This window comes from Elgaria multicarinata, chromosome 6 (assembly GCF_023053635.1).
Source record: "Elgaria multicarinata webbii isolate HBS135686 ecotype San Diego chromosome 6, rElgMul1.1.pri, whole genome shotgun sequence".
NCBI lineage: Eukaryota > Metazoa > Chordata > Lepidosauria > Squamata > Anguidae > Elgaria > Elgaria multicarinata.
In genome coordinates, this window is record NC_086176.1 from 9,675,005 (window position 1) to 9,690,383 (window position 15,379).

Here is a 15,379-nt window from a genome sequence, read left to right on the forward strand (position 1 = left end):
CCGTTAAACATTGTTACTCTAAAGTTAATCTGTTGGATTCCAGACTTTAAGGGCACAATTCTATGCATGTTTAAGCAGGAAAAAAAGTCCTACCACTACCAGAGCCACACTGGGAGTTGATGCTCTGCTGATGGCAGGTCTATTTTATTGGATCTGGTGGAATGAAGTCAAAGAACTGCAGAGAACCTTTCCCCCTTTGGGGCCTCTACATGATGAGGAATTGTTCCTGTTGCACAGGAAGGGGAGGTGAAGACTTTTCAGCTAAAATTATTTGATAGACTCAAGAAATATATATCAGGAAACATGCCATCTTTCAGTGGGCCAGTTTCTACTGGTAAAAAAATTACGAACACCAGCTGCCTCTTGAATGGCTCTAGTGTGGGAGAGCCCACAACCTCCCTAGGTAACTGGTTCCATTGTCGTACTGCTCTAACAGTCAGGAAGTTTTTCCTGATGTCCAGCTGGAATCTTGCTTCCTTTAACTTGAGCCCGTTATTCCATGTCCTGCACTCCAGGATCTCTTCTCGACCATCCCAGAGTGCAGGACACGGAACAACGGGCTCAAGTTACAGGAAGCCAGATTCCGGCTGGACATCAGGAAAAACTTCCTGACTGTTAGAGCCGTACGACAATGAAACCAGTTACCTAGGGAGGTTGTGGGCTCTCCCACACTAGAGCCATCCAAGAGGCAGCTGGGCAACCATCTGTCAAGTACGCTGTAGGGTGGATTCCTGCATTGAGCAGGGGATTGGACTTGATGGCCTTTTAGGCCCCTTCCAACTCTGCTATTCTATGATTCTATGAGTTACACAAAACCTTTTTACCAAGCTAAAGAGAGATCAAAACTAGCTAGAAATGCCAGGTTTTTTTTAAATTAAAGTTAGATAAATAGCAGCAGAACCATCAATGAGTTAATGTCACATTCAAATAGTTCTGGATTTATTTTTGTGATTAATAAATGGGTACTTTAATCTCACCTCAAATTTGACCATGACTAATTAGTGAGGTTAATAACAATCAGGATTCCACTTTTGTTGAGACAATTCCAACCTTAAAAGTGGCCCTAATATAATTTTAAATAAAAGCAATACATACATAAATAAGCAAAACTTCCAAGATTCAGGAGAAGCACATTCTCCCCAGTAAATAAAATAAAACGAAGAAGTTTATATCCAAAGCAGACAGTATGACTTTAATTATGAAACTATAGTGGTTTTCCCACCAACGATAAGAACATACTGTATAGCTGAAACACACAGTTAAAAACAGCAGCACTTCCCTAGGCCATCCATCAGAGTTACACACCTTCAAGTCTGGAAACCTACGTATACTCATCTAGTTCTGTAAGGCCCTTTTGAACTCAGTGGGACTTACTTGTAAGTAAACATGCGTAGGACAACTGGACTGAATATCTAATTTTTTTGAGTAGAAGAGTTAGGTGAATGCTAAAGAGGTTTATCAGACGAGCGTTTTGTCACACGCTTGCTACTGCCTGCTTACAGATGTGCGTACATCCTTTAGACCAGGGCTCCCCAACCTCTGGGCCATGGACCGGGACCAGTCCATGGCCTGTTAGGAACCGGGCCGCGCAGGTGAGATGGTTTCATCCACCCACCCCCACCCCCGCATACCTGGGCACGGGGCGCCATCTCTCCTACCCAGCCGAAGCGAAGCCAGGACACTGGGGTGGGGGTGGGCGGCTTCGGAACAGCACGCCCGGCCGGAAGCCACTCTGGGAGTGGGGAGTGGGGGGGAAGGCTTGGCTTCCCAAAACCATCCCCTCAACCCACCCACCCCGGTCCGTGGAAAATTGTCTTCCGCGAAACTGGTCCCTGGTGCCAAAGAAGTTGGGGACCGCTGCTTTACATGACGTCTGCCTCCTGTGTGCCTCCTGCTTGATTTTACGTAGTAAAATAGACCCCTTTTAATAACTTTTTTTTTTAAATGGTATGTACCGTGATCTTCTGCAGTGTGCAAGAAAAGCGGCACAATTAAAATGGCCCCTGAATGGGCCACATGGTCTTTGTTTACTTCCTCTTTCCCCTCCGGGAAGAATGAGGAAGTGCAGAGAAGCAACAGTAAGGAAATGCAATTCCTCCCCCCCCCCCCCACCCGGTGTGATGACGGTCTAAATCCCCTTTGAGCAAATCATGAATCTGAAAAGTATGTAATTGACTGAATCATGTCCCATGTCTTCTGCATTTTAAAACAATAGACATATTGTCCAGCAGAGGGCTACTACGCGGTTACTTGCGATGTCACAGTCAAACCTAAGACTATGCCATCTTTACTGGCAAGCCTCTCTAGTAGGGTTCTTATATTCCCCCCTCCCAAATACTTCTCCTTCGTTATTTTTCCATAGATCGACTGATCAATCGTCTAGCTAATCTTCTGTTCTCACAGTACTCTTTGTCATGCTCAGAGCTGTCATGGGCCTGGACTACGGTACATCAGAATGAGATGGTAGAAGAGTCTGGGGGTAGTAGTGGAATAGTTCACATCATTTCAGTCTGTAGGGACTACATTTTTCATGCTCCCCTACAAAAAATAATAATACTCTGTGTCTGGTTTATGGGTAGGAGCTCAGCATTCAGAAAATTACCACAGGAGACAAATAATAATAATTATTATTATTATTATTAATAATAATAATAATAATAATTTGTATCCCACTTTTTGCCCAATACTGGGACAAATATATAGATTTGTCGTAGTCCTTCTCCGAGGTTATTGTATGCATTCTGTCTCCAAGTCAAGATGCAGCTCTTTATCCAAGTGGATAAATGGTGAGATCATGTTGTTTTCTTCTGTAGTGAAACTGTGTTCTGAAATAGTGTTATTTGAGTTTTTAAATTGTTTTTAGTGGTTTTATATTGTTTTATTGATATGTGTGTACCCTGCCCTGAGACTGTAAGGTAAAGAGTGGGCAAAAAATATAAATAAATGAATGAACATACTGTAAGCCAACAGGCTGCTCCATCTCATTAAAACATTCAACATTAAAATTAATATACAACATTTTAAACCATAGAGGCAATAGAGTGGCTTAGACCCTCCAGAACACTGGAAAGTGCCGGCAGCCCTGGGGGGCGGGGGGAGAGCAGAGAGCGTCCACCATCCAAGCAACTGCCACCGAAATGCACCACTTATCTGGACTGAGATAGCCTAGCTACAGTGATCCATGCTCTGATAACCTCTCATTTGGATTACTGCAATGCGTTATACGTGGGGCTGCCTTTGAAAACAGTCCAGAAGCTTCAGCTGGTACAAAACAGGGCAGCCCGTTTACTAACAGGGACTGGCCGGCGAGATCACATTACGCCAGTCCTTTTACAACTTCATTGGCTGCCAGTCCAGGTCCGGGCCCGATTCAAAGTGCTGGTATTGACATTTAAAGCCCTAAACGATTTGGGGCCAGGTTATTTGAAGGAACACCTCCTCCCATATGTACCTGCCCGGACATTAAGATCATCTACAGGGGCCCTTCTCCGTGAGCCCCTGCCAAAGGAAGTGAGGCAAGTGGCTACTAGGAGGAGGGCCTTCTCCTCTGTGGTACCCCGGCTGTGGAATGAGCTCCCCAGAGAGGTCCGCCTGGCGCCTACACTGTACTCTTTTCGTCGCCAGCTGAAGACCTTTTTATTCACTCAGTATTTTAACACTTAATTTTAACTTAAATTTAAATTTTACTGTTATAACTCCGTATTTTAATCTTATATCAATTTTTGCTGCATGGTTTTATCCTGGTTGTGCTTTTTATACTGTATTTTGTATTTGTGTTTTTAGACTGTTGGTTGTTTTATTATGGTTTTAATTTTTGTGATCCGCCCAGACAGCTTCGGCTCTTGGGCGGTATAAAAATGTAATAAATAAATAAATAAATAAATACAACACCCCAGAAGCCAAGTTGCACAGGGCTCATTCTTGCAGGTGTTCGTGTTCCTGTTATTACCTTCTCCTCATACGTTCTCCTCAGCTCTGACCACTTTGAGGGGGCAACAATGATACCATGGGCAGGCATGAAGGTGAGAAGGCAAGCTGTGCCAAGGACTCAATAGCCCCATGGCTAGTTCCTCTTGCAGTCTACCAAAACACAGTTCTTCCTTGCACCCGTCCCCTCCCCTCCGCCCAAAATGGGCAGCAGTCCTGGATGCTTTGCTGTAGTCACACAGCCTTAAGTGCCCTGGCAATGGAAGGGCCCAGCATGGGCCGGGTCAGATTTCCTTGAGAGCAGTTCTTAGCACTCTAGAAACTCCCAGGCAACGTCTGGGTGTTTCTTTTCCCCCAAACTGGGGGAACAATTATTTACCATCCTTTCTCTTCTTTGCTTGGCACCAGCAAGAGCCAACACCTGGCATTTGTTCGTATCCCTGTTTGCATAGTTTGGCCCTGTGTTCATCCGGCTTGCCATTCTCTTTCCAAGGCCAGAATTAGCAGCGGGATCCCCTGTCAGTGCTCTCCCTTGGCCCCCACCTCCTTCAGTGCTATTCTGTGGGATTTACAACACACACACACACACACAGAGAGAGAGAGAGAGAGAGAGAGAGAGAGAGAGAGAGAGAGAGAGAGAGAGAGAACGAACTGCCAGAGGAACACTTTCCATGCACTCTTAGAAGCAGAGCTGAGTGAAATATTTTTAGAACCGAGTCTTGCAGCAGTGATGTAGAGAAGGAGAAACACAGCAGTGAAACAGAGGGCTGGGCGACTCCACATATGTAAGATTCCTCAGGGAGGAGAGAGAGAGAGACGAATTAGGTAGACAGACCATCTGTCCAGAGAGAAAGAATAAAACAGACGGAAAGAGATTTGAAATGTCCAGAACTGTTGTTCATGCTGTGTAAATAATTACTCAGTATCTCTTTAAGAGAGCATGTCAGGAAGGGTGCCGGGGGGGGGGGGGGCGGCATAGAGAAGGCCAGTTGGCTCAACTTCTTCCCATTTAGATTATCTCTGAATGAGGTACTTGGAGAGGACGTTGTCCTCATCACACACCCTTCTTCTTCCCACCACCCTGACTTAATAAGAGTACTGTGGGTGGCCACTCCTGCCCTAAATACGATTCTGCTGTGAATGCTGAACTTTGAAGATTGTTACGAAAAGTACATTCCCGCTGCCCTGTTCAAGCCCTTGGCTTTCTATCATAGTATGTTACGGACTTAGATATCCTGGATTAAATCCTTGCTCCCCCTAGTATTTGCCACCTCTTCGCTTACCCAAATTAGTTTTTCTGGACTTGCCTCTTTCTACATGGGAGTAAGCGCCATTGAACTCAGGAAACATAGACATAGGCTTGCATTGCAAAGACAAGTACATTGTGCAAGGGGCTCTGAAATTAGCATTAATCTAATTAACTGTTTGTTTGTTTTGCCAGTAGAGGAATCATTAATACATCAGTGGGGAAGTAAAACCTGGCTTGCACTGCTGGCTGTTCCTCGTCTACAAGCACCACCAGTTCAAGGATGCAAAGGGTTTAAATTTAAACTATGCCTTCAATTCCACCGGGAGTTGAGTCCTCTCATGCACAGCAACTGTAAAGAAGTTTCAAGCAGCTCCTCTAAAGGTGTGCGCTTAAACTGTCAGTCAGCCCTTTGTTAGATCATGGTTAGGAATGGTTCGCATGACACGCTAAGCCCCCGAAGAATTCTAGCAGGTGCTTTTTGCGGAGGATGCTGAAAGAATATTCTCTGTAAGGCATCCCTAGACGCCTTTCCTCACAGAACTTCCATTTCCTGGGATCCTTGAGGACAGGAAATGGCTGATAAACCAGATTACGTGTTTTTTGTTTTGTTTCAACAAGTCCAAAATCACCATTCAGTAGAGGATTTTAAAAGGTAAGTTCGTAGAGGATTGCATCCTAAAGGTGGCCGAAAATGTTCCAACATACTTTGTTTTAACTGGTTTTAAAACAGATTTCTACACACAATCTATTTTGAACCTGACCTTTTTCCAATATAAAGTGTAATGCCTCTGCTGGATTAAAATGCTCTTGAGGTTTCACTGGGAAATTTGGAGTAAATATAAAGGGGAGCTGCTTCCAAGCGGCTCTCCTTTGTCACCGGTAATAATGTTGAAGAATTTCCCGGAGGAATTAAAGAGTAGATTAAGTAAAGTTTTAATAGAAAAAAATAAAATGAAATTAAAGGATTGGTTAAGAGGAATGAGTACAAGAGAGGATATGGAAGAGGTTTTGAAGGATAAAAAATTAACTTGGTTAAATTATAGGCAATTAGAACAGTGGACTAAAAAGTGGGTAAGAGATAATGGAGAGTGTAGAGAATTAACAAAGTTCGAGGAACTAATAGTTAAGAAAGATAATGAAAGGGAGAAAAGAACAGTGTTAAAAGGTTTGATGAGTGAATTATATAGAATATTGGTAGAGAAAGGGACGGTGGATAATTCGGGTAAAATGGTTTGGGAGACAGATTTGAAGGTACAAATAGGACAACAGGGTTGGGAGGGATTATGGAAACAAAGAGCGTTGAGAAATATGTCAGTAAGAATAAAAGAGAATTATTATAAAATTGTATGGAGGTGGTACCTAACTCCGGTTAGATTGAATAAGATAAACAATCAGCAATCAGAAAATTGTTGGAGAGGTTGTGGGGTTAAAGGAACGTATTTGCATATGTGGTGGGAATGTAACTGTGTTCAGAAATTGTGGAAGATGGTGTTTTTGGAGATTGAAGAAATTGTGTAAATGAAGATAGAACGAACACCAAAAGTTGCATTGCTGTCACTATTTGAAGAAGATTTTAAATGTAAAAAGGAAACTAAGGAACTGATAACGAATTTGTTGATTGCAGCAAGATTGATTGTAGCTAGGAACTGGAAGATTCAAGGGGAATATTCTATTGAAGAATGGTATAAAGAATATTCTATTGAAGAATGGTATAAAGAAGTATGGGATATAGCTATTAATGATAAATTAACAAGTAATATTAAATGGAGAAGAGATTAAATGGAGAATCTCATACTTTCTTCTGCTGGTGGTTTCCCACTTCCTTTTGAAAACACAAATATTAGGAACTGTTTCCAAATTCCTTCAAAATCATTTGATTTAAATCAAATGCACTTGTAGGTTATTTTGATTATGTTATTAAGATAAGATTTTGTATTCAAATTGAACATTATGTAGTATGTTGTTGTTGTTTTTATGTGAATGTAAATGTGTATGTTTAAGTATTGTAGAAAATAAAAATTTATAAAAAAAAATAAAATGTTGAAGCCACAATAGTTCATATTTCTTGTAGTAACAACGCTAATCAGCAATAAGCTATCATAGGCAGTTCTGTTGAGTTATGATTTGTTTTTGCTTTCTGCTTATAATTAAAAATATATACAGAAACTCAAACTATCTAAATTGGATTTGGTAGGAAAAGCCAAATCGCAATTCCACCCAAGAATGAAAAAGTGCTGCCCATGACCTGTGGTATGGAATCCACCGGAGCTGTGGGACAATTCACAGAATCTCTAGTCTTGAGTAATGTTTTTGAGATGGAACAATAACCCTCCCGCTGCCCAAGATCTGTCAAGGTAGCTAAGTACTGTGGACCCCTTGTTTTTCAAATGCCAAGCCATGGATCCCCTCCTTTTGAAAAAAATTGTTATCTCTATGGTAGTTACCTGTGCGAAGCAATTTTCTGGAGAAAATAAGGAGCCCCTAATAAGAAAAAGGATTTTAGGTATACTAAAAAACAGACCATAAAATTCGTGATATTTGTGATATTACTACGCAAAAATGACAATTATTTAGTCAGGAATATAAAGATGAATTTAATTTTACTAACGTCTAGTTTACAATTGAACAAATTGTGACCTGTCGAACAGCTACTAAATCTAAATGTGATGGGAGAAATCATGCCTCTTTTTGTCCCGAACAATCCCTTCCACATCTGGTTCAATATTTCCTATTTTTAATCTCAAATCTGGATCAACATCGAGCCGATTTCTATGCTTGTTCTTCATATTTATTTATTTATGTATGTATTACATTTTTATACCGCCCAATAGCCAAAGCTCTCTGGGCGGTTCACAAAAATTAAAACCACAATAAAACAACCAACAGGTTAAAAGTTGGGGACATATAACAAAATGTCGAAAATGTTTGTTCACAAAGAAATGTGGAACGAAAGGGAACTAGATGTTTCAAAGCTTTTTCACCTAACTTCTTATAATCAGGAAAAACCTTCAGCCAGAATTGGTCCAGTTTATATTCTTTGAAAAATGATTTCAATGAACCATCACAAGTCACGTCAACAAGTGCATCTTGCTCTTCCACAGAGAGTTGTTAGTTGTACATCACCACATTCAAAAGGATTCCTTCTCTATGAGTTTTCAGGATTAGATGCAGGGGAATAATCTCTGAAGCTAGTCGCTAAATCACGCAGGTGCTCAGTGATGTTATATTTTACTTCTGGTAGGAATTCGTCGTCAGTGGACTCCAGAAATGAATGGTGAATGTGTGAATGGTGCCACGGACCGCCTGGGTGGGTTACGCAGACACTCTGGGGTCCATGTACCACCAATTGGAAACCACTGCCCTACAGTGTAGAGGAGCCGAAGGAGGAAAGGATGGAAGATTTCCTTTTGGGCTTCTCCTTCTGCAGGAGATACCAGAAGCAGGGAGTGTTGTACTGGTTGCCTCCTTCCCATAGGCTCCCATAGCTTGACAGTCCTGATCCAAACTAGCCCTGTGGCCACTATTCATATTTCTAAAAACAATGGACGTTCCTGAATACACACCTCCTGTGTGCTGTTTCGCCTGGCCTTTATACAAGGGGTTGAAGCATCACAGATACAACACTGTACAAACAGATGTACATCCTTGAGTCACACTATGTTGAGGCAGGAGAGGGGGAAATCTGCACACGTGTTTTCCCTTGCAACTATGTGTGAGAGCAATTTTCAGATTGGAGAATGTGAGAATCGGCTCATGTAAAAATAAAAAAAGACGGGGAGGGGGGCTTCAGTTGGTTTCAGCATGTGGAATGGATTCATTTCACACACCCCGTTGAGAGAACTCAGTGCTGCCATTCCTTTATGGCACAGAAACTGTGACATGCCCTCCACCCACCCCGCCAAGAGAAATATAGCTCGACACATGGACAGCTGTATTTGCTGCCAGCTAAAGTTTCCAAACAGCCTAAACGTGGCAGAGTTCTTGTAATTTTGGAGTAGTAAAGAAAGTGATCACTGTGATGAGACATTCATCTGGTGGGGAAAGACTGTCTAAATAGATCCAAAAAACCCCCCACCCCACCCTCTTCTCTATCACTTTTTTTAAAGGATGCCTAGTAGCAAGTAGGAGTCCAAAAGGGCATTGGACATTGCTACCATGCCTACCGTAAACATAATGCTGTCTGATGTCCTTTTCCTCTCTCTCACAGGCAGGTCTTCCTTTCTTGAAGGTTATCTCTAAATGCCAGAGTGACTGGGTCCACAACAAGAGAACTGGAAATTCCTCAAAGGCCTTTGGGAGTCCATCCAGATCCATCAGCCTCTGGGGGAAGGCCATCTTAATTGATCCAGCACCCCTGAACAGAGTCAAAGTTGCCAAAGCCTCTCCAGGAAGTGATCTGACTACGATAAGAGATAGATTTTTTTTTTTTAAGAGGGTCTCCCTGATCAGCTGAAAATGCCAACCCCAAAGTGTGGCCACCTATATGTGTTGCACCAATAACATTTTGAGAGCCCTTAGGATTTTGTGATAGCTTTGAGGCCCTGAGTGGCTCCTGACAAGACAGCCTTGGCATGAATGTCTACAGCCCCCAGAGCCAAAAGCTTGGGTGGGTCTCGACACCAAATTTGAGACGTTCTTGATCAGCTCAGGCGGGAAGATCATTGGGCAGTGGGGTGGTTTGTCCATTAACAGAATCCATATTCCATCACGTAAAGATGAGGCTCTGCTGACAAGTAGCCTGGACAGGGAATCCAAAGAGATACTGACCACATCCCTTCCCCGAGAATTCAGGTGGACACAGCTAGGATAGATGAGCCCCATCAAGGTTTCAGAAATGTAGGTCTATTTGGCTCACCCCTGCACAATTCAATCATGATTTTTAAAAAAAACTCGACAATGATGATGTCGATGTTGTTGGCATTCTACAGAAGCCACACCAGACTTTTAATACCTGCAAGTTCCCCCAGAAGTTTTATAGGGCAGGCTATAAATTGTAAAAATTAAGTAATACTGCTAACTGGGAAAAAAATGTTGGCCCTCAGTGTTGGTTTTCTTTTCACCTGCAGATAAGAAACCAGGTGGGAGGGAGCAATTTTGTCGGACAAAGAGCAGGAAGAGAAAGGGTTAAGTAGGTCCTGCCCTTGCATGATTCTTCCCACTTCTGGTCACTGCCTTCAAGACTGATTTTCATTTAAAAAAGCAGTTAGAATCACACTAATGTCGCGTGAAATTTAGCTCTTGATGCTTTGTTATTTTGTTATATGGGGGGCAAAATAATCATAGTAAGCTAATTGATAACTCTACCCAGTTTGTGTGGTGTGTGTGCACACACCTGTGTTGAAACGCATCAAGCAAAGCAGGAGCAGGATCTATTGCTTGCTATCGGTAACAGCATCAGAGATGGAAGGGACTGTGGAGGTTATCTAGTTCAGCTCCTGCTCAATGCAGACTCTCTAATGCAGGGTGCAGCTAAGCATCTGACAGATGGTTATCCAGCCTCTGCTGAAATGCCTCAAGCAAAGAAAAATCTACCATCTCCCCTATTGCACTGCCTAACAGCCCTCACTATTAGGACGTGTCTCCCAACGTTCAGCCCAAATCTGCTTCTCACCAACTTCGCACCATTGGTTCTAGGTTAATCTAGGATAAACATACCCAGCTCTTTCAACTGTTCCTCATAGGACTTTGATTCAAGATCCATACCAGCCTGGTTGCTCTTCTCTCTGGACGACTGTTCATGATGTGCAGGTTGGTGGCTGAATGTGTCCCACCCACATAGAAGCCCACTGGCTCAAAAATAGTGTCTTTGGATAGATTCAGCCTAGTTACAATTCTACACACAGCTCAGCATCCAGTTCTGTTTTGTTTGTTTTTCCTTTCCTTTTGGACGGCGTGTTTTATGTTTTATTTCTAAGCTTTTTTCCTTGCTTTATACTTTGGCCTATAATGACACTAAGACATGCTGTTGAGATAGACTTTGACTGAAGGAGGAGGATGTTTGAAGAAAGATCCCTGTGCAGTAAAATTGTGAATTGACATTTACCCACTAGGAGTTAAAGATGTCATGAAGTGGAGGTAGCGTTACTCCTTTTGCATTTGAGATGCCTGCTTGAGTTCAAATTAGTTTGTGTCAATATAACCTGCACCTAGCCAGAGCAGGACTGCTCTGCAATGATTAGAGGGAGAGGGAGAGGGAGAGGGAGAGGGAGAGGGAGAGAGAGCACTCAAAGGTGGCCAAAAAATGTAAAAACACATTAAAAGGTGTGGTGTGTCTGTGTGCCATGCCTTTCCACCTTCCTTGCTTGCAGCCCCCTGCCCCTGAATGGAGCAAAGGGAAGGGACTTTAACTCCGTTCATTTGTATGGTATAAGGAAAATGTGCGGCAATCAGGAGGAAAAGGAGGGTGGGGGAGAACTCTGGTCAAGGCTTTTCTTCTTCTCTTCTCCCAGGCATTTAACAGCATTTAACAACGCTAAGTTTGTTTTTTAACGGACCCCAGAACTGTTGTTTTTAGATGGATACTGTTGATTTTATACTGTTGTTTTTATGTTTCTGATTTTTTAAAATCTTGTATACTTTTTAAATGTTTACTGTTTTTAACTTTTGCAAACCGCCCAGGGAGCTTCAGTATATAAATGTAATAAATAAATAAATAAATAAATAAATAAACAAACTCTGCCCCTACAATTTAGACTATATTGACGGAGGAGTCTCAGGTCGCAGGAACTGTGCTCCCCCTAGGGGATTTTCCAGATCAGTCTGGCATGCCTAGAAGGCTGCCAGCCTAGACGGCCACTATCACTACTGCCCATTGGGTTGGCCAGCCCTAACAGTCCCAAAAAATATCCAACATCACAGTTGAGCCAAAAGCACTTCGCTTTGTCTGATGAAATCAATCAGATTAAACAAATTTAAATACAAGTTCTTTGGGCTATGGCACGAAGTATCCAAAAAGCTCACTAATTATTGTTATTTTTAATAATATAAGCTGTGGTATGATTTAACTTGAACTGGCTACTCTGCACATTTTATGCTGTTAAGGAATTATAGGCATGGGAAGTCCATTGTGTCCACAAAACTCCTTTGCCCACGTGTGCAGACAGATTATTATTATTATTATTATTATTATTATTATTATTATTATTATTATTTTATTTATTTATATAGCATCATCAATGTATTGGTGCCACTGAAATGAATGGGGCATTATGTACAACGTTCCAGCACATGGAATAGCTGAGTAGGAAAGGCCCAAACTCCTGCCCCAAGAAAGCATCTCTCTTAGCAATACCTGGATTATCCTTCAGGTTTAACCCTTGGCATCTCCAGTCGCAGGTAACAGTGTTGAGAAATATCTCTGCCAAAGACCTTGGGGAGCCACAACCAGTGTTAGTAGAGGCTTGAAGTTCAGCTTCTTTCTTAGCTCTCTGCTATTTTCTGTTTAGACTGTCAAATTCTCTAGAAGTGATGTGGAATACTGACAAAGGAACCCAATGCTTCTAAGGTGGCATTTGCTATTGAGAGTCTAACCATGGTTAATAATTTTCAACACAGCAGCAACAGCACAGAACTCTCATTATTTTGCATTACGGTATACAGATTACTGACTGTGATAAACAAAAGCAGCAGCTAACACTGACCCGATCGGTAATATGCCTCAGTAATTCCTGATGTATATTCCAGAGAGAGGCATCTTCCAAAATTAAACAAATAAAAACAAGGTCCTGATATAAGGAGCGGAACACTTCTCTGTTCAGCAGAATAGAACAGAACACTAATGTAACTCCAAAATGGCCAAGCAGCAGAGCTACGTATATTTTAGATGCCAGCACTGACCAATAGCAAAACAGATGGAAGGAGAATAATATCACTGCAGATTTCATTACAAACAGCAATGAACTGAGTCAGTGAGTCGAACTTCCATTTTCTGGTCTCTTCTTCAGCCCGGAGCTAAAGAAGCTAAATTGCACTATTTCTGCCTTTTCTTCCCAGACGACAACTACACTTCCCAATCCAGTAAAGGCAAAAAACTGCAATGGTCTCTTAATAGAACTTAATTTTCTTAGATAACTAAATTGGGGTGGTGCTGGGGACACACACCTTGGTTTGACAACTGAAGGCATCCATTATTCAAGGGACAGATTATTTGGGACTAAACACTCCTTAACCAAGGATTCTCCAACTGGTGCCCTAGGTAGGTGAGAGCGAAGCGGGGAACACCAGTGTACTCACCAGGGTCTGCTGATAGCATAATGTCTTTTGGGGAGGGGTGTTCCCAGTCATATCCAATGTTTATAAAGGAGGAAACTGGGCATTGCGGGGGAGGTGTCTTCCCTTCTGCCTCCGTTGCAGGATCATGGAACAGGACAAGAGAGAGGTTGTCTGAGTGCTCTGACTAAAGGTTTACTGAGGGGTGGGGGTATGTGTAACCAGAGACCCCCGATTCTGTTCATGCTGTGACACAGCAGTCATGTCTCTGCTCTAATAACTCTAACTGCTGTCCTGGCACTGAGTCAGTCCAGTAAATTAAAAGGCGATAAGATTTCTTTCTCCTGGCTACAGCAGGGTTTTTTCTGTCCAAGGCCAATGATTCCACAACAGAAAGAGCGAAGGGTACTGATTTGAGGGGGGGCAAGGGCAGGAAAATATATTTTTTTACTCCTGGAGGCCAGAAAAAAATGAACAGAAATGAAGATGAATTGCCAAAATTATTATACTGAGAGCGATAGCCTAGTGGCACTGCTAACCTTCTACAAGCAGATGCCAATGCAGGATTATTACTACCACAGCCCATTATCCAATGCTTTGTATACTTTGAATGCCCCTGTTGACTGACTCACAACAGTGTTGCCTGGGAAGCTATATTCAAATCCCGTAGGCATCACAGAAGTTCTCTTAAGTTCTCACTAAAGGCGACCTTATAGATTTCTGTCTGATGCATCTAATTATTTGAACTACAGCAGCTGCCTACAAAGAACCCTGTGGTGTGGTATTGCATAGAAGGCGTCTTCCAGGACAAGGTTCTGCCTGCATTATTTAGGGTATGATTTTCTTTTCTAAGTCAGGACAGCAATCTTCAGATCAATGGGGACTGTTCTCCTTGCCTGTGTCAGACAAGAAATACTGTACTCAAACTGGAACTAAAATGCTTTAGTAAGCCAAGGGTCCTTACTACTCCTACCTTCTATCTGTAGTAGTAAGACACTGGAACGCAGTGCTAGAGCAACTGCACCCCTCCGCCCCATATTGAAGTTACAATTGATGGAGGTCCAGAATGGTTTTGACAAGTGCTTGGTTGGAATACTTTAGATGGATTCAGGCCCTGGAGCAACAGAATGGTCAAGGTCATTTTCACCGGCATATGTAATAGTGTCTGCCACTAGAGCTGAAGGTTCACAGACCTCTGACAAGGACAGACTTGGGAAAGACTCTTATTTATTTATTTATTTATTTATTAAATTTATATACCGCCCCATAGCCGAAGCTCTCTGGGCGGTTTACTTAAGTTAAAAACAGTGAACATTAAAAAGTATACAAAATTTAAAACCATCAAAAATATAAAAACAACAGTATAAAACAGTAGCCATTTAAAACAACAACAGTTCTGGGGGCCTTTAAAAACAAACAAGGATGATACAATTTTCCATAAAGGACCTACCAAGCTCTACAGACACAATACACTGAAAGTTTTCCTGCACAAGCTCCATTAAAATAAATCTGTAGTTGTACTGTTGTGCTATTTCTATGATCTATTGACTCTTACATTGCAGATGTAACTTTTCCTGATCTCAGTACATTTAAAGATGGAGAGCGTACCAAGTGCTCCCTTCTCTCCCCCTCCTCCAGTTCCTCTCGCAAAAATCTCTCCCCATTTTCAGCATTGCTAAAAGCACTGGTGTAGCATTGTCTGCGTCAACATAATTCACAATTGATTTTAAACCAGAACTTGAAAACAGGGTCTGAAGCTGGATTTGAATTCTTGTTTAAAGCTAAACACAGTTAGCATTATCATCAGTGAAGTTTTAATGATACACTGTGGTTAACAACCAAATGGGGGGAGGGGGGGGAAATCAAGCAAAAGGGAGAGGGCAGCTAAAAGTTCAGAGAGTGTTTCGTCTGTACCAGGTCTATGACCATCACTTTGCTAAATCAGATAACCTAAATCTGTCATAAAATGTTGTTCTCTGGTGAAAGGGGAAGAGT

The 15,379-nt window shown here is 42.1% G+C and overlaps 1 protein-coding gene across 1 annotated transcript in view; it reads right to left on the reverse strand.

Moving 5' to 3' along the window:
- CLCN1 (chloride voltage-gated channel 1) overlaps positions 1–13,585 on the reverse strand; it is a 120,466-nt gene extending 106,881 nt beyond the window's left edge. Inside the window, exon 1 of the mRNA XM_063128428.1 lies at positions 13,409–13,585. Coding sequence (XP_062984498.1) covers positions 13,409–13,459 — 51 coding nt within the window. The 5' untranslated portion in view covers positions 13,460–13,585. The remainder of the gene's footprint in view (positions 1–13,408) is intronic.
- Positions 13,586–15,379: the final 1,794 nt, after the last annotated feature.